Source organism: Lutra lutra, chromosome 10 (genome assembly GCF_902655055.1).
Source record: "Lutra lutra chromosome 10, mLutLut1.2, whole genome shotgun sequence".
NCBI lineage: Eukaryota > Metazoa > Chordata > Mammalia > Carnivora > Mustelidae > Lutra > Lutra lutra.
Genome location: NC_062287.1, coordinates 113,985,843 through 114,002,837, shown reverse-complemented (window position 1 = coordinate 114,002,837; position 16,995 = coordinate 113,985,843). Strand labels below are relative to the sequence as shown.

Here is a 16,995-nt window from a genome sequence, read left to right as displayed (position 1 = left end):
TTGCTCCCCAGAGCCTGCCGCCGTGCTTGTTCTGTTAAAGGTCTCCTGCCCTCCCCCCGCCTGGAACAGCGACTCCGCAAGGCAGGAAGTGTCATTTTAACCTACGTCCTGGCACTCAGATGGCGCCTGGTGAGTGAGCGGCCACGTGGCCCTGTCCTGACCAGCTGCTCTGCCAGGGGCTTTCGAGGGCGCTGTGTTTTAGCGAGTTGGTAGTAAAAGAAAAATGATGGTCTTGGAGCGTCCCTGATGGTCTTGGAGCGTCCCGGACAGGAGGAGGTTGCTTTGCTGGAGGAGGTGACGTGAGTTCCACGAGGGGAGGCAAAGGACGGCTGAGCACGTGGAGAGTGTTTCTGGAGGAGGACACGGTTGCGCCCTGTGTCAGGACAGCTGTAGAGCACATGGGGCTGGCGGTGCTGGGGGGGGAGGCTGCTCTGGAGGCCTTTGTTCCCCCTGCGAATGCGGTCGTGGTGCAAGGACTAGCCCGGAGACGGTGCTCCATCGTGAACCTTGTTCCTGCTCTCATGTAGTCGGGGGTTCACGGAGATGTGCCCTCGTCTCCAACTCACTGTGTCCCATGGGAGGAATCGTTTCTTATATTTTTACAGTACTTGTCAAACTGTGTCGCCCTTAGAAGGTCTCCCATGCTCTCCAGGCCTCCCTTTCCACACTTGGCCAAGGTGGAGTAAACCTGAGTATGGTCTGATGACCGTTCTTCCTCTGACACGCTCCATGTGCACAGATGTCGTGGGGTTGGGTCCGGCGTGGTGTCCCGGGCTGTCAGGCATGTGACGCGCCCTCCATCTCCTTTACATGTAGTGCAGAAAACTTCCCAGATTTCCTCCCAGATGGTAGAAGTGGATTTACCAGACTTCGTAGGTCAGTGCATTTCATAGAGAAAATTAGAAGCATAGTATAGTTAAAACTTCATACTTTTAAAAATTGCCCGTGGCAGTAGCAGTCAATTTTAGGAATAAACTTTTAGCTGATAATGACTCACTGTGGAAAGTGTTTAGCAGGAGTTTTGAGTGCTCTCGGTTCCAGAACTGTGGCAAAAGGTAGGATTGAAAATGGCGCTGTAGAGCCCTCCTGTCCTGTTGTGGCTGCTTTCCTGTGTGGTGCTTTTATAGACTTGCCCTGTTTTCACCCGGGGGCCCTGTGTGAGGCCCCAGCTTCTGTCCCAACCACTTCCCTGCTGGTTTCGGCGCTGGGAGATTGCTTCTCTCCTTGCCTCCTAGAAGCAGTGGTTCTGCCTTTGATTCTGACGTGTTGGTCTTGTCAGGGGACAGATGTTTGCGTAGAAATCAGTTAAAGTAAAAATGTATTTCTGTTCTCTTTTTTTAGGTAAAAGTAAAGAGGCAGAAATAAAGAGAATAAACAAGGAACTGGCAAACATTAGATCAAAATTTAAAGGTAAGTATGTTCAATCTTTTTCATGAAATGGACTTTTTTTTTTTAAAGATTTAATTTACTTATTTGACAGACAGAGATCACAAGTAGGCAGAGAGGCAGGCGGAGAGAGAGGGGGAAGCAGGTTCCCTGCTGAGCAGAGAGCCGGATACGGGGCTTGATCCCAGGACCCTGAGATCATGACCTGATCCAAAGGCAGAGGCCTTAAGCCACTGAGCCACCGAGGCACCCCCAAAATGGGCTTTTATAAATTTAATATAGCAGGGAGTAGCCTTCTGATGCCATTTTAATTCTTTCAAACCAAAGTTCTGAGCACAATTACTCTCATGGCTCTGTTACAGTTAAAATGTGTTTGGGGTGCCTGGGTGGCTCAGTCATTAAGCATCTGCCTTCGACTCAGGTCATGATCCCAGGCTCCTGGGATTGAGCCCTGCATCGGGCTCCCTGCTTTGTGGGAAGCCTGCATCTCCCTCTCCCACTCCCCCTGCTTGTGTTCCGTCTCTCTCTGTGTCTTTCTCTGTCAAATAAATCAATAAAATCTTTTTAAAAAAATGAAATCTGCTTAAAAGATTTTATTTTTTTATTTATGAGACAGAAAGAGTGAGCGAGTGAGTGAGTGTGAGGGGCAGAGGGAGAGGGAGAGAATCTCATGCAGATTCCCTGCTGAGCGCGGAGCCCGATGCTGGGTCGTGCAACCCTGAGATGAGGACCTGAGTGAAATCAAAGGGTCAGACGGTCAGCTGACTGGGCCACCCAGTGCCCCAGAAGTAAGATGTGTTTGAAGTCAAGCCATTGGTTGCTCTTGACATTGACAGCTCATGTAGAATTAACCAGGTCGGGTGGCTCCTCGCTGGACCCAGCCTTGTCCCTGACCCGGTTCAAGGTGGAGGTCTCAAAGAGAGGCACCGCCGGAGGCTGCTTGTGGGTCTTGGTGCAGGTAATTAGCAGCTCCCTAAGGAAGCCCGTTTGGCTTTGTGGATGAGGAGTGGACGTGACCTAACCCTCTCAGTAAACCGCCACTTTCCCTGAGAAAAGACCCCCATTTTGAAGAACTGTCAGGCGTAGGATTTTAGTCTTGACTGGAGACCCTTAGTTTGAAGCCTTTACTTTTTCTGGGTTTGAGATCTGGTTCAAGTGTCCGCGCAGCCTGAGAGTGGCTGAGGCTGCCCAGAGTTAGCGAGTGGAGGAGAGGGCTAGGACGGAGTCCAAGAGCTGTAGGGGTGGGTGGCAGGCAGAATTTCTAGGAATGGATGGCTTTTCAGGACTTGAGAATGGATATCCTGTGTTATTAAGTGATGCAAAAACTAGTGGAATGCTAGGGAAAGTATTGTTTTCTTTTCCTTTTTTTTTTTTTTTGCATCGACTGCTTTATTTCAGGGTTTATGGCTGAAAGCTCTCCCCGACCTAGCCCCTCCCCTGCTACAAAAGCAACTGAACTAGCAAAGGGGTTGTTCTGGCTATAGGACATGGCTCGGAATCTCAGGCCTTGGAAGGCAGGGAAGGAGGGAGGGCAGTCCAGGTCCAACGGGCAAGTGCTGGTGAGGCAGGCAAGGAGGCTGGAGGCAGCCTGTGCTGGCCTTGCCCTTGCCCAGAGTGTTGGGACCCTGGCTCTGAGGAGAAGCGAGCACGTTCATGGCTTTCATAGCCAGTGAAGCTCTTCAGGGCCCTGGGGGACCCAGCAATGCACCCCTCCTCCAGTCTGTGCCCACAAGCACACTGCCACGGCCACGCTTGTGGCTGTACACACTCACACTCACATCCACTCCATACACGCGGGGGGCTCTGAAGGTCTGGATCCACAGCCTGGACCCTGGAATGTCCCTGGACTGGCAGCCGGCGGGACAGGTCCATGGCAGATGGCGCTGCCAGGGTCGTGGGTCCTCTGCATTGCTGTTGACTGGCTGCCTTGCAGGCATCTGTGCAGTCACGGTTACGTGCCTGCTGGTTCCGACAGATCCGTGATAGGCGTCTGGAATTCCTCTGGGCACACGTTGCGAGAGATGACTCCGGTGTTGCAGGCACGGTCCGTTTTTATGGCACAAGACTTATGGGCTTGCAGAAGGGGCAGGTGGACGGTGTCTCGAGCGCTGGCCATCCTCCCGGGGGGTGAACTCAAACTTCCATATGGAATTTCTGCACCCCACGTCTTTTCTCCTCATTGCGACGGTGACAGTGTGTGTTGTTGGGTGAGAAGCCGTCAGACTGTCTCCCAGACTGGCCGCCCCACCGTGCGTCCCACCAGCCACACAGATGAGCCGGTCTCTGGTGCCGCCCATGGGCTGGCTTTGGGCCGTTCCGGCAGGTGCGCACAGGGAGTGCACGACTGTTTTGAGGATTTATTTATTTATTTATTGGGAGGAGGGGTTCTCGCTTTCGTTTTAATGTGCGTTTCCCTGATGGCATGTGTTGTGCGCTCGCTTGCTGTCTGTGGGTCTTCTCGGGTGAGGGCTTGTGGCTTTCATTGTCTCTCCAAGGGCTGGCACATGGCGGTCCAGAGTGAGGGCGCTCTGCCCTCCTGCAGATGTCTTCCGACTCCGATGCTTGTCGCATCATGTTCCCTGTGTCTGCTCAGCTGCGACGTGTGGTGTTGGTGATCTTCTCGGGCCGGTTCTCTGTGAAGCAGGTGCTGAGGTGGGCTTGGAGGACACAGGATTTATGAGAGAGAAATGCCCGTGAGAAGTGAAGGGAGGGAGAGGGCTGCAGGCAGGCCGAGGAGGAGCCCCGTGGAGACGCTGGCCTGTTAGGGAGCTTTGTGGTGTTGAACAGATTGCCTGTTAGAGGCGTCTGCATTGGGTGGGAATGGCTGGTCCCTTGTCGCATCCCCTTACTCAGTTGCGGCTCGAAGCCAGGGAAGACAGCCCCGGACAGGACCGACCCTGCCCGCTCACCACACTCAGCAGCTTTGGTCCTTAACTGAAGGGAGGGTCTGTGTCTGCTGCACAGGCTACATCTACGTTTGGAGATACGTAAAAATTGCTTCCTAGAAAGTGAATGCCTAATATGCGTTAATCGTGTTGTCACTGAGAAAGAGTTCATGGCCCTTCGGATGGTAAGCCTTCGGGTTCTTTGTGTAAACGTTTTGGGGGCAAACAAGGCTTCTGTTGTTTCTTCTGTCTTCGTGCCTGCCTGAGCTAAGCTGTCCTATATGGGAAAGAGCTCCCCTCTCCTCTGTGAAGCAGCTGGCATTACTGCATGTGTGTGCCTGACCAGTGACAGAGGCGAGGAGACCGACCTTGGTCTTCAGGAGCGCGCACCCCGGGGCGTCTGCTGCTGTTAGGGCGGATGAGCAAAGTCAGGTCTGTGCCGTCTGGGAGAAACGGAGTGCAAGTCACTAACGGAGACCTGCACGTGCGTCTCAGTTTTCTCGTAGCCACATTTAAAAAAGAGAAGCAGATGAAACTAATTCTGGGGGCACCTGGCTGGCTCGGTCAGAAGAGCACGTGATGCCTGACTTGGGGCTGTGAGTTTGTGCCCCACGCTGGGTGCAGACGTTACTAAAAAACAAAAAAACAAAACTTAAAGAAACTTAATTTACTCAGTCTAGTATGCCTAAACGTTGTTGCAGTGCGTGGTCAACGGAAAAGGTCTCTCTTCCTATAAAGAGGCATCCTACGTGTTTTCCCCACGAGTCTTTGGACTCTGGTTGTGCGCTCAGAGCACACTCGGGTCAGACTGGCCACGCTTCGGGCTCAGCAGCCGCGTGTGGCTAGAAGCCGCCTCGCTGGACAGTGCAGACGTCAGCCATGCCTTCTGCGGAAAACAGGAGGACACAATCGTACACAGAACTTGGAAAGTCTAGCAGAGTGACAAGAAGAAAGGGGGCTTCCCGAGGCTGCTCTAGGAAGAGGTCGTGTCCACAGAAGTGAGGACAGCCCTGAGCTGTTTGTGCCTTGCAAGCAGCTGCTAACCCCGAAGAGCGAGCCGCGAGGCAGACATTTTGGTCTCCGTGAGAGTCGAGAGTGGTGCTGCCTGTCAGCGTGCTTTTGCCTTCCCGGGGACACGGCCACACCTGGGGGCTGCTGTCACCACCGGGAGCTGGTGCACTGCTGCTGTCCAGCGCGCAGAGGTCAGGGAGGCTCCTCGCTGTCCTACCATGCACAGGACAGATGCAGTGTGCAGGGTGGGCAGCTCTGCTGCAGGAGAGGATCAAAGCCTGGAACCCACCAGAAGGGGAGAGCCTGCCACGTTACACTGAGACTCTCAGAGGCAAGGCCCTCAGGGCAGGGGCGGACTGTCATGGATGTGCAGCGGGGCTTTGGGCCCCCGAGTGGCCCACAGAACCTCAGACTTCGCACGGCTTCGGTGAGGAGACGACTCCTGCAGGAGGGCGCACGTGAATCCTAGACCCGACTTCTCACACAGCACGCCCGGCAGACAGTCGTAGTGACCGCACTCGTCGGGACGGCACGAGCAAGAGGCAGAGGCAGACTTACCGGGAGTCTGAGACCAGATTTCAGATCACAGTACCGAAGTCAGTCTACCACTTTTAAAGAAAAGGCTTGCTTTAACTTTTGAGCAGGAGACGTCTGGTGTGAAAGGTGACGTGGCGAATCGTGATAGGACCAGGTGGACCTTCCAGAACCGAGACCTGCAGCGACCAGAAAGAAGGACTCTGGGTTTCAAACAGCACACGTGGTTGCGGAGAGATTAGTGCTCTGAATGACAGGTGAGAACCAAACCCGTCCCAGGTACAGGAGCCTGGATACAGCACAGACGAGGGCAGACGGAGGCCGCAGGGACAGAGGGGTGTGCTGAGAGGGTCTGGGAGGTGTAATTGGTGTCCCAGGAGGAAAGGAGGGAGGATGTGGCGGCTTTAAGATCGCGGAAGTCGTGTGTGTGGAAGGAGAGAAGGTCTGCGATCCCCTTGATGAGGATGGAAGAAGCCCTCAGGCCTGGCAGTGCCAGCACCGGTGAGGCACTGTCGCCTATGGTGTGTCCTCTGACCATTTTTTTTCCCCCTAAATCCTTTGAAATCTAATTCCTAATTCTGCCTTTCTAGATTTTATGCATTGACAATTTATTTTTCTGACTTCAAAAGATTGTTAGGTATTTTCAGTATTTTATTTTAGTTTATTTTATTTTTTTAAATTTATTTTTTTTTAAGATTTATTTATTTGACAGACCGAGATCACAAGCAGGCAGAGACGCAGGCAGAGAGAGAGAGAGGGGGAAGCAGGCTCCCTGCTGAGCAGAGAGCCCGACGCGGGGCTCGATCCCAGGACCCTGAGATCATGACCTGAGCCGAAGGCAGCGGCTTAACCCACTGAGCCACCCAGGCGCCCGTATTTTCAGTATTTTAATAAATTTGTGTATCTTTTAAAAAATGCATAAAACTTACCGTACCGCAGTGAAACGTGTGTGTAGACACGTTACGGTGGGAACGCAGGCGTGCAGCGTCGGGTGGTCCTGCGAGGAGCCGGGCGGGGGTGCCCTGTGCCGCCAGGCGGTGGTGCGCCCGGCGGACTGCCCGGCAGCCGCGTGCTGACCAAGCAGCTGGAGGCTGTGCCCGCCAGCGTGTCTTCTAAGAATGAAGCTGAAACGGACCTTTTTCGGACAAAAATGGAGCCCACGAAATTCTGAAGGACGTACTTCAGGCCAGAAACAAATAATCCCGGAGGAGAGGCCAGAGGTGCGGAAGCAGAGGAAAGGAGCGGCAGATGCGAACGGAAATGTACGTGGTCTTTGCGCACAAGACCTCCTCGGGGCGTTACAAAGACATGCGGAATGAAGGACGTGACAGCAGGCAAAAGGTGACGAAACGTGGCTCTCCCAGGAACACTAGAAAGTTGCAGCTATAATCCCAAACCTTGCCTTCAAGAGAGCTGCAGGCCGATGGCTTCCCCGGTGAGCTCTGCCACTGGAGGAGAGGTGTGGGGCTTGGTCAGGTGACATGGCCCACGGGCTGTAGACAGTGGCCGCGCGCCGCTTTCAAACCTAAGCTCGTGGCCACTCGCCCCTTGGGGGTCTTCCCGTCGCCTCCATGAGAAGAACATGCTTTGGGTGCTGCTGCGCGAAGAGAAGGAGAGGCACCCGCACGGGCCTAGATCCGCTCTGAATGGAGGCCAGCCCTGCTGATACTCGTCAGCAAGAAGTTGGGGCTTGTCACCTAAGCCCCTGAGTTTTGGGGTGGAATGCGGTAGTTACTGTGCTGCGGGCCGGCGGGCTGTCTCGAACCCACTGGAAAACAGCTGCTGAGTTAGCGTTTACAAGGACACGATGATCGCGCGTCCCTGCTCGGCTGCAGCTTCCCAGATGGTAGACGCTACCGGAGTGACCGCTGGGTGGCCCCTAGCCTCTAGGGGTGCACGTGTGGGTAACGAAGTGCCCACGAAGACCTTAGGTTACTGCGGTGAACCGCGGCTTTCTGTGGGGGTGCGCGGCGCCGGCTGCAGCGCGCCCGGGCTCTGCGCGGTCTGTCACCGCCCGAGCTCTTCTTCCCGGCGGGTCCCACAGCCGGCCGCACGATGAAACGTACTCAGGTGTGCCCTTGGGCTGGGAAGCTTCGTGTGTTCGTGCCGCCGCCGGCGCGAGCGGACAGATCGTTTCCAGCCGGCGAGTGTCGCTCGCGCCCGTGGCTCCCAGCCGCCCGCCTCGGTGCCGGCAGCGTCGCTGCTTCCGGAAAGGTCCTGCGGAGAGAAGCGCGGAGGAGGTCTCTGAGGGCCGCGGCGTTCACCTGAGCGCGGGGCCGCCAGGGGGCGCTCACGCCGTCTGTGCGCGTGCGGCCGGGCCGCTCCCCACCGCCCCTGCGCTGGCCTGCGGCTGGCGCGGCGCCCGGGCTGCCCGCACTCCGCCCCCGCCGGCGAGCACTGCCCGGGCGCGCGCACGGCGCCGGCACTGGGGGTGGGGGGGCCTCCGCCCGCGGGAAGCCGCCGCGCCACTTTGGGGAGCGGCTGCGTGTGTCGTGCCCCTGCCTGCCGCGCCGCGTCCCCCACATTCTCGCCGCCCCTGGGGTGGTGCGTCTTGCGGGGGTTCGCTGCCGGGCCGCGTGCGTGGTGGCGCCTTCTCGTGGGTCTAGCTCGCGTCTCCCGCCTTCTAGCCGCTGATCAGGAAGCGTCGGCGAGCGCAGCAAGGCCTCGGGCCGCGCGCACCTGCGGGGCGGGTGCGTTTCCTGGCGTGAGGTCCCGAGGCGGCGCGTCCTCAGGGCGCAGACGTGAGGAGGTGCGTGTCCAGCCGTGGCGTCGTCTTCTTCGTGCCTCTTTGGACCAAAGAAAACGCTCGCTGAGCGCCAGCCTCTGTGAGGAGCGGGCGGAGGAGGCTCAGCTCAAAATCCATGGGGAAGGTCTGCCTCCCGGGACTCCGCGCGCTGCCCTGTGACGGGCGCTCACGTCCGCGGCCGGTGCGGCGCTCGCTGGCGTCTTACTGTCCGGTGAGAGCGTCTTTCTGGGCCAGAGCGGGTGGGACTCGGGTGGCCGTGCTCAGACGCCACGGTGGGCGAGGTGCCCTGTCCCTCCTTGATGTGATTGCGCACGTGACCCCCACAGAAGCTGAGCGTTTGGGGACCTGCGCGTCCCGGCCGTGTCTGTGGTTACGCCGAGGGCCTGTCCCTAAGGCGCCGCTGACGTCCGCCTGAGGCCGCCGGGGCGTGAGTAAAGCTTGCCGGCGCTGAGCTGCCTGGATCTCCCGGGTCCCTCCAGGGCGCTTCTCTTGGGCGAGGGTTAACTCTCACCGCGGACGAGACAGGACCAGGAGCGGCTGAACGGGTACTTCGGGGTTCACCAGTGCTGCGGCGGGGCGGGGGGCAGGTGCCGGGGGGCAGCAGTGTGCGGGTCCCCAGGCCCACGCGGCTCCGACCCACGCCCCTGAGAGTCGCCTGCCTGTCCCTCCCTCCAGCCCCAGCCCCGGAGAAGGCGGCGCCAGTTTGTCCGCGCGCCGGATGCGGCCGGCACCGACTCCTCTCTCCGGGCTGGGGTCGCACCTCGGGCTTCGGTGGCTGTGCGGGGAGCTCTTTGCGCAGTTCCCGATCTGGAATGGGCACGTGTCTGAAGAGCCGGAGGTACGTGGCCTCATAAGCCATGGCGGGGCTGTCGCTTTGTGTCTGACGCCGCGCAGCCCCGCCCGCGTTGGCCCCTGGGGAGGGGCCGGCAGAGAAGCTGGGGGGCCGCAGGGGCGCAGACTGGACCCTGAGCCTCTGTCAGGACGCGGCGGGGGCGCGGCCGGCTTTCCCGCGTCTCTCTCCTCTGGTCTCGGCCGCGCCCTTTCTGGCAGGAGAGGCGCGATTCCGCAGCTAGAAAGTGCTGGAATAGAGACACAATTCTAGCCCGTGCGAAACCCAACATTTTGAGGACCCTCTCGGTCCGGTCCGGTCAGGACAGTGGAACCACAGTGGGCTAGAGGGACGGTCACTGTGGGGAACTCCTGGGCTCTCCTCAGGGTGACTCAGGACGTAGTGTGGCCCCTTGGGCTGGAGGAGAGTCCCAGGAGGACAGAGTTGGACGCCCCCTCCTTGGAGCAAGGGGGTAGGTCACTCCCTGGAGAGCAGAGAGGGTAGCTGGTTTGGCCCGGCCGGGGCCCAGGCTGTCGGGAGCGCAGAGGGGGACACTGTCCGCAGGCGGCCGAGTGGCCTGGGGCTGCACAGGGAATCCGGAGGCCGGCGTGGGCACTGGGGTCGCACCGAGGGGCTGGGTGCGCATTACGGGCAGGGTGGGGCCTCGGAGCTCCTCCTGTTCTCCCCGCAAACTGGGGGAGGCCCCTCGGGCAGCCGTGTCCCTCGGAGGCTTCCCGCCGAGCCCGCCGTGACGGAGAGGTCTGCAGAGCGGCTCTGCCGCGGCCGTTCGCGGACGTGCCGTGGGAGCTGCCTGGCGGCATGAGGACGCGCGTCCTGCCGGCCAGTTCTGTGCTTGGGACACCGGCTCGGTCTCCGGAGGAATGAAGACTCGGGCGCAGCAGGGCCCCGTGGAGGGCCGTCAGGACGCGAGGCTCCGCGCACACGCACGGGGTTCCTGGCCCACTCTGAGCCTGGGTCCGCCTCGTGAGGCGGCTGCATAAACGCGCCCAGAGCAAGCGACTGTGTGGACAGCAGCGAGCGTCTGGGCTGTGCGACGAGTAGAGCCTTCTGCTTTCGCCTCTCTGAGGCCGCGTGCGGGTTCCGACGCGGGGAGCACCCGGTTGCCCCCTTCTTGGCCGGGACACCCGAGGCCGGGCGCGCTGTCGTCCGAAGCCTGGTGGTTTGAAACGAGCCAGAGCAGAGGAGGCCCTGGAGGCGCCGCGAAACCCAGACTGTGTGGAGCCCGATTCCGGCGCGCGTCTTGGAAGGGACATTGCTTCCCGCGGTGGCCACTGCACGGGCTCCCCGTGGCAGGCCCCGGGGGTGGGGTGACCCATGGGACACCTTCCCCGCGGTCACTCGTGAGCAGCGAGGAGCCCCGAGGAGCAGGTGGGCCCGCACGGGGCCGGCGCCCGCGGGAGGCGCGTAGGCAGAGGGCGGGCCCCGTATTCTCAAGGCTGTCGTTCCCTTCCCGATCGTGCTGAGTTGTGGCACAGACAGGCAGGTCTCCCTGCTGGAGCCCTTCGGGGCCGGAGGTTCCCTCTGCCACCCTCTGCCTGGAGAGGTAGCCCGTTCGGGTGCTCTGGCTTCAGGCAGGGTGGCCTGTTACTCCCCTCTGGGCTGGGACCGAGGTTATCTTGTGAGGCCCCCAGGCTGTGTTCTGGGTATCAGCAATCACCATCTGTCACGGGCGCTGGAGCTGAGAGAGGCCCGATTCTGCCTCAACGATGGGCCTTCCTTTCCTATGGGCTTAGCCTTGAAAAGTGTGCCTGCCGGAAGTCCCCCAGCATCAGGGAGGGCTGGAGGAGGGGCCCAGTGTCCTAGGTCCTGCCGGAGCAGAAACCAGGGTGCTGCAGGGAAGGGGCCCCCCGGTGCTCCCATGGCTGTCCTCGCAGAACTTGGTCTGCTGGAGCCGTGGGTGCTCCCTTTTCCGACGCTGCTGTTTCCTTTAAGGTATGCTCTGAGTAGCAGGGACCGTCTTCCAGGAGGTGAGAGGAGGTAGGGTGGGACTTAAGGCTGGCTTGTCAAAGGAGGCTTCCAGAATAGATGGAATCCAGGCTGGTTCTCGAAGGCCTACCGGGTGGGGAGGAGATGGGAGATCGCGGCCGTTTGCCCGCAGACACTCCCACAGCAGGTGGTGTGGGTTCCAGCCAGGAGGTGACAGAGCTGGGGTTCCCAGGTACACGGAGCAGAGGAGTGAGTGGGGGGTGAGGTGGGGCGGGAACCAGGCCTGGCCTCCTTTCATATTGTTTGGTCATTAAATTACATGTCAGTTTGTAAGGACGGGGGGTTTCTCAGAACTTCTCAAGGTGGTGTGACCAGCTGGCTGGCTGACGTTGAATTGTCATCCTAAGGAAGTCTGGGGGGAGGGTCCTTTGTCCTAGACCACCTTTGGGCTCAGCCAGTGCTCATTCAGGGAGCCCAAGTCTCCCGACCCCTCACCAGTGATGACCACTGCTGTCCTTACCTTGCCGTTTCCCCCAGGTCCTGCTCGTTCCACGTGTCCCTCACGGGTCCTTCACACTGTGGCACCCGTGTCACCGGAAGACTCAGCTCAGTAAGAGGACCGGTCTTTCTGGTTGTTGCTTCTGCTGTTAACGGTTGACTCCAAAGGAATATTGGACGCTTTGTCAGGCGAGGTTGGAACTTGTGATACTCAGAATGGTGCAGGGTGGTCACTTCTGCCGGTGATGTGTCCGGAACCTTGTCACAGTCTCTAGTGCGGAGTTCAGTCATGCTGTGGTTAGGGTGAAGACATGGGCCCTTCTGGCCTTTCTTTTCTTTTTAAGATTTTACTTATTTTAGAGAGAAAGAGCGAGCATGGGCATTGGGGGGCAGAGCAGAGGGCAGAGGGAAAGGGACAGACTGAGTGCAGAGCCTGGCATGGGGCTCGGTCCCCTGACCCTGAGATCACGTCCCCTGAGATCACGATCTGAGCCAAAACCAATAGTCAGACGCTCAAGGGACTAAGCCATGCAGGCGCCCCTCCCCGCCCTGTTCTTCTTGAGTGATTTCTGTGGGTGGGCGATTTGTCCTAAAACTGAAGTGAAAGGGGGATCATCTAGAGCACTGCTTATCTGCCTATATTAATAAAGTTATCTGAAAGACTGACTTTTACGTGTAAGTTGGGGCTCTGTTAGGCCGGAGGGAGGCCCCCCGGGGCCCGGTGTGCCCCAGGCTGTTTTGGGAGGGCAGAACTCTTGCTGCCAGAGATTCCAGCTTCTGTTTTTAAAGTGGAGCCAAACCTTTGGGTTCTGACGCGCACCGTCCGGTCTAGAAACATCACTTGCACTCAGCACTGTGCCGTGTGTCTGGAGGGCGCCTGCCTCTCTGGGGCAGGCCCCCGCGCTCTCCGCTGTCTGGCTCTTGCTGATGACTTCCCTGCTCTCCCCGCCCTCCCCACCTGTTCCCTAGGTGACAAGGCTCTTGACGGCTATAGTAAAAAAAAATACGTCTGCAAGTTGCTCTTCATCTTTCTGCTGGGCCATGACATTGACTTTGGGCACATGGAGGCCGTGAACCTGCTGAGCTCCAACAGATACACGGAGAAGCAGATCGTGAGTGTTGCTGAAGGGGCACAGGGCTGGGGCGGGGCCGGCAGCGAAGACTGGTGAGGTGGCTCCAGGGCCTCCCTCCAGGAGGCCGATGGAAGGGGCTCTTTCCCCGTGTGACACTCTTCTGATGAGGTGGTCATTTCTTCTTTCTTCTTTTTTTTTTTTGAAATATATTATTTACTTACTTGCCAGAGAGAGGGGGAACACGAGCAGGGGAGCGGCAGGCAGAGGGGGAAGCAGGCTCCCCGCAGAGCAGAGAGCCCGATGCGGGACTCGATCCCAGGACCCTGGGATCCTGACCTGAGCTGAAGGCAGAGGGTTAACCCGCTGAGCCACCCAGGCGCCCCAAGGTGGCCATTTGTTTTCTTGTTCTTTCCTTGTTTTCTTCCCTTCCTTCCTTCTTTTCTTTCTTTTTAAAGATTTTACTTACTCATTTGACAGACAGAGATCACAATTAGGCGGAGAGGCAGGCTCCCCGCTGCTCCCCGCTGAGCAGCGAGCCCGATGTGGGGCTCGATTCCAAGACCCTGAGATCATGACCTGAGCCGAAGGCAGAGGCTCAACCCACTGAGCCACCCAGGTGCCCCTCTTCTTTTTTTTTTTTTTTTTTCTTTTTGAGATTTTATTTGTTTATTTGACACAGAGAGAGGCAGAGATGGAACACAAGCAGGGCGAGTGGGAGAGGGAGAAGCAGGCTCTCCACGGAGCAGGGAGCCTGATCGCAGGGCTCAGTCCCAGGACCCCGGGATCATGATGCGAGCCGATGGCAGAAGCTTAACTGACTGAGCCCCGCGGGCGCCCCTTTTCTTGCTCTTTCTTTACAACCTCCCTGCAGTCTGGGAATTCACTGCGGGTCTGCCGGTGTGGCACGAAGCCCGGGTTGGATGTGATGGGTGTCTTGGGCCTGTTTCCTTCCCCACGGTGCCGGGCTCGTGCATTGGCCCAGACCCCTCCTGGTGCCTCTTGTACAACTTTCTGTTTCTGACAAGGACACCACAGCCGCATGGGTTCAGAGCTGGAGCTGTAAATGGGTGCGCCTTTGCCTTGCTCCCAGCTTCTGGAGGCTTCCTAGATGGTGCTGGTACCTGGGCGCCTGAAGCGGTCTCAGACTTTGTAATTTAAGGTCTGTAGCCTCTTGGGATGATGATACTTTTATGTTTTCTGTCATGTTGCAAAATAACAGTTTTCTCTGTCTAAATAAATTTAACTTACGGCAAGTAAAACACCCCAAAGAACAAACAAAAAGCTAGGTCCCCCAGGAGTTTTGTAAATATTGGTATTTACCCAGTAAGAATTTGGGTGTCTTCCATGGACCATGCAGTGCGCTGGGAGGCCCCTGGGGATATGGGGACCAGAAGCAGATGTGGGCCCTTCTCTGTCCTAGTGAGGAGATGGTGTCATCCAACCCACAGATAGAGAATTAACAGCTGTGGCCGGTGCCCAGGGAAGGAGGCTCTCTGGGACCCAGCAAAGGGGGTGGGCGAGTAGGGAAGATCCCCTGGGGAGGGCATCCTGCGCGGGCCCAGGAGGAGGAGGAACTAATCGGGGGATGGGGGCAGACAGAGCAGGTAGCACCCGGCCAGGGGCACGTTCAGCGAATGTGGGGCAGCAGTGGCTAGAATGGAAGAGAGGACGTGGGTGTGTGGGTAGGGCCTTTCTCCCAAGACCAGCAGGAAGCTGCTCAGGAGTTCACCTGCGTGGTCAGGGATCAGATGAGTCTCAGGAAGGCCGCTGTGTCCCCCGCCTGGGAAGGGTGTAGATGAGGGATGACACAGGGCTGGAGTCTGGTCAGTAGTGGGTGGAAGCTGAGGGCGAGAGGCCGGTGGAAAGAGGCGAAAGCTGCAATCAGCAGGGTTTCTGGAGCTCTGCCCTTTGGTAGGGCCTTCTGGTCAGGCTTCCCCTGTTCAGGATAGCAGTGGGTCCAGCTTGCTCACACATGGCACCATGGCTAGGTGAGTGGGACGGGTGGCGGGGGTGGGGACCAGGGGACAGCTGGCTGCATGCCTCCTAGGGGTGTCCTGCAAGGGTTGTCTTACGGCAGAGCTGGAAGCAGACACTGCTTCTTTCCCGGAACTGCTGTTTTCCTCAGAGTGGCCTGACTCCTCGTGCAGGACACGGGCAGACTGGAGGCTTCAGGAGGCTTCCCGAAGGCTGGACATGTGCGTTGCTGTCCCGCGTTGGCTTCAGTGGTCACGAGCTTTTGTCCTCCTGTCTCTCTGGAACGCAGGGCTACCTCTTCATCTCTGTGCTGGTGAACTCCAACAGCGAGCTGATCCGGCTCATCAACAACGCCATCAAGAACGACCTGGCCAGTCGGAACCCCACCTTCATGGGTCTGGCCCTGCACTGCATTGCCAACGTGGGCAGCCGCGAGATGGCCGAGGCCTTTGCTGGGGAGATTCCGAAAATCCTCGTAGCTGGGTATGTCTCTTGTGTGAAGTAAGTCGAATATGTAATTACATAAAGAATTTATCAAAGGAGTTGATCTGCCTGTTTTAGGTGTGGGAGACCTGTGTATCTAGGTGCTTGGGGACGTCCACTCATACCCTTGCCCCCCCAGTAGCGCGGTGGTTGTAAAGTACGTGGAAGAAGAGCCTGCCGACCACAGCTGACCAGGAAGGGCTGCGGAAGGAGGGACGCAGTCGCCCCATGGTGGGGCACAGGGCCCCTTGCTCTTTCTCAGGAGCGTTACCAAGGAAGAGATCAAGTGCCTGAATCCTGAGAATCCTCCACCCCCTTGAGTTTGGGGAGAGGCTGCACGGGGCTGAGCAGGCAGTTCTGGAGGACTTTGACACTGGGCTGGGCTGTCCGGTGCCATGGGGTGCGGCGGAGGCGGGGCCCTGCTTGGTGTCCCAGGACTCGGCCGGCTGAGTTGGGCCACACCCTGGTGACACGTGTGGCTCCACAAGGGCCCCAGTCCCGGGCAGTTCATTAGGACTTGGGGGAACAGCTCCTCTGGGGCGACCAGCAGTGAGCAGACTACGGCCAGTATGCTGTGGGCGTGGGTTCCGGGGGTGCTGGTGCGCATCCCGCAGTGCTGGGGATGCCTCAAGGGTCGGCGGTGCCTTGGGGGTGAGCCCTGGCCTAGATGAGCAACAGAAGGGCTGTGGCCTTACAGGCCATGTCGGGGTGTGTGAGGCGTGTGCCAGAGGCAGACAGGCTAGGCTGGATGCAAGGCCCTAGAAGACTGTGAATGGGGACGGCTCACAGACGGCGCGCCAGTGTCAGGTCGTGCACTGGAAGGGGCTGCAGAGCTGAGGAACCAGGTGGGGGGCCGAGGTGATGCCATTCCACGTCTGCTGATGGGGGCTGCAGGGCACGGCGGGCACCCCGAGAGCAAAGTCACCGGGACGGAAGAGGCTTTGGGTCCGTCTGGAGGATGGCTGGGGTCGGTGTGGGCTCAGGGCCCGACGGTTTCTCTTCCTCCTCCGTTAGGGCTGGTCCGGGTCTGGCAAGGCCTTCCCTCACCCTCTTTGCTCCCTCCAGCTGCTGCCTAGGCCCTTCCTTGTGCCTGGCGCATGCCAGCGAACACGTCTGTGTACTGCCTGCCTCCGCCCTCAGAAGGAAAGCTCGCTGTGGCCTAAGGGTTTTGTCCACTATGGCTGCTGATTTATTTCCAGCATTTTGAACCGTGTCTAGTATATGGTAGAGGCTTGATAAATGCCTCTTGGATGAACGAGGTGGAGAACAGGTCATCTCTGGCAAGTATTCCGGTGGTAATTCAAGAACCTTCTCCTGAAATAAAGGATGGACCACATTTGCAGATTGAAAGGACGCAGAGGGTGTGCAGCGCGGCCTAGCCTGGACGAGCAAAAGCGGATGGGTGAGAGGAGAGGCCGCTGCAAGGGGACAGCTGAGTTGTGTCTACAAGTTGTGAGGCCTGGGGGCCCAGGTGGGGCCATGCCCCACTAAAGTGTCTGTCAGAGTCCAGGTCACAGAGTCAAGTCACTGTGTCAGAACTGGCATGTTGGGGATGGGGTGGTAGGGCTCAGCCGGCACTCGGGTCCTGGGCCCTGGGTCCGAGACAGACCTGAAACGAAGCAGGCAGCG

At 58.5% G+C, this 16,995-nt stretch overlaps 1 protein-coding gene and 1 non-coding gene across 4 annotated transcripts in view; both read left to right on the top strand.

The window, feature by feature from the left end:
- AP2A2 (adaptor related protein complex 2 subunit alpha 2) overlaps positions 1-16,995 on the top strand; it is an 80,089-nt gene that overhangs the window by 33,709 nt on the left and 29,385 nt on the right. For 2 of the 3 annotated variants that reach the window (XM_047691039.1, XM_047691037.1), the window contains exons 2-4: positions 1,342-1,410; positions 12,806-12,948; positions 15,173-15,366. In XM_047691039.1, coding sequence (XP_047546995.1) covers positions 1,342-1,410; positions 12,806-12,948; positions 15,173-15,366 — 406 coding nt within the window. Of the gene's footprint in view, positions 1-973; positions 1,056-1,341; positions 1,411-12,805; positions 12,949-15,172; positions 15,367-16,995 lie in introns of those variants that run through there. The other variant, XM_047691038.1, reaches the window with a different exon arrangement.
- Positions 6,238-6,362, top strand: LOC125080305 (U6atac minor spliceosomal RNA). Its single transcript, XR_007121326.1, has one exon. It is a non-coding gene; the product is annotated as a U6atac minor spliceosomal RNA (small nuclear RNA).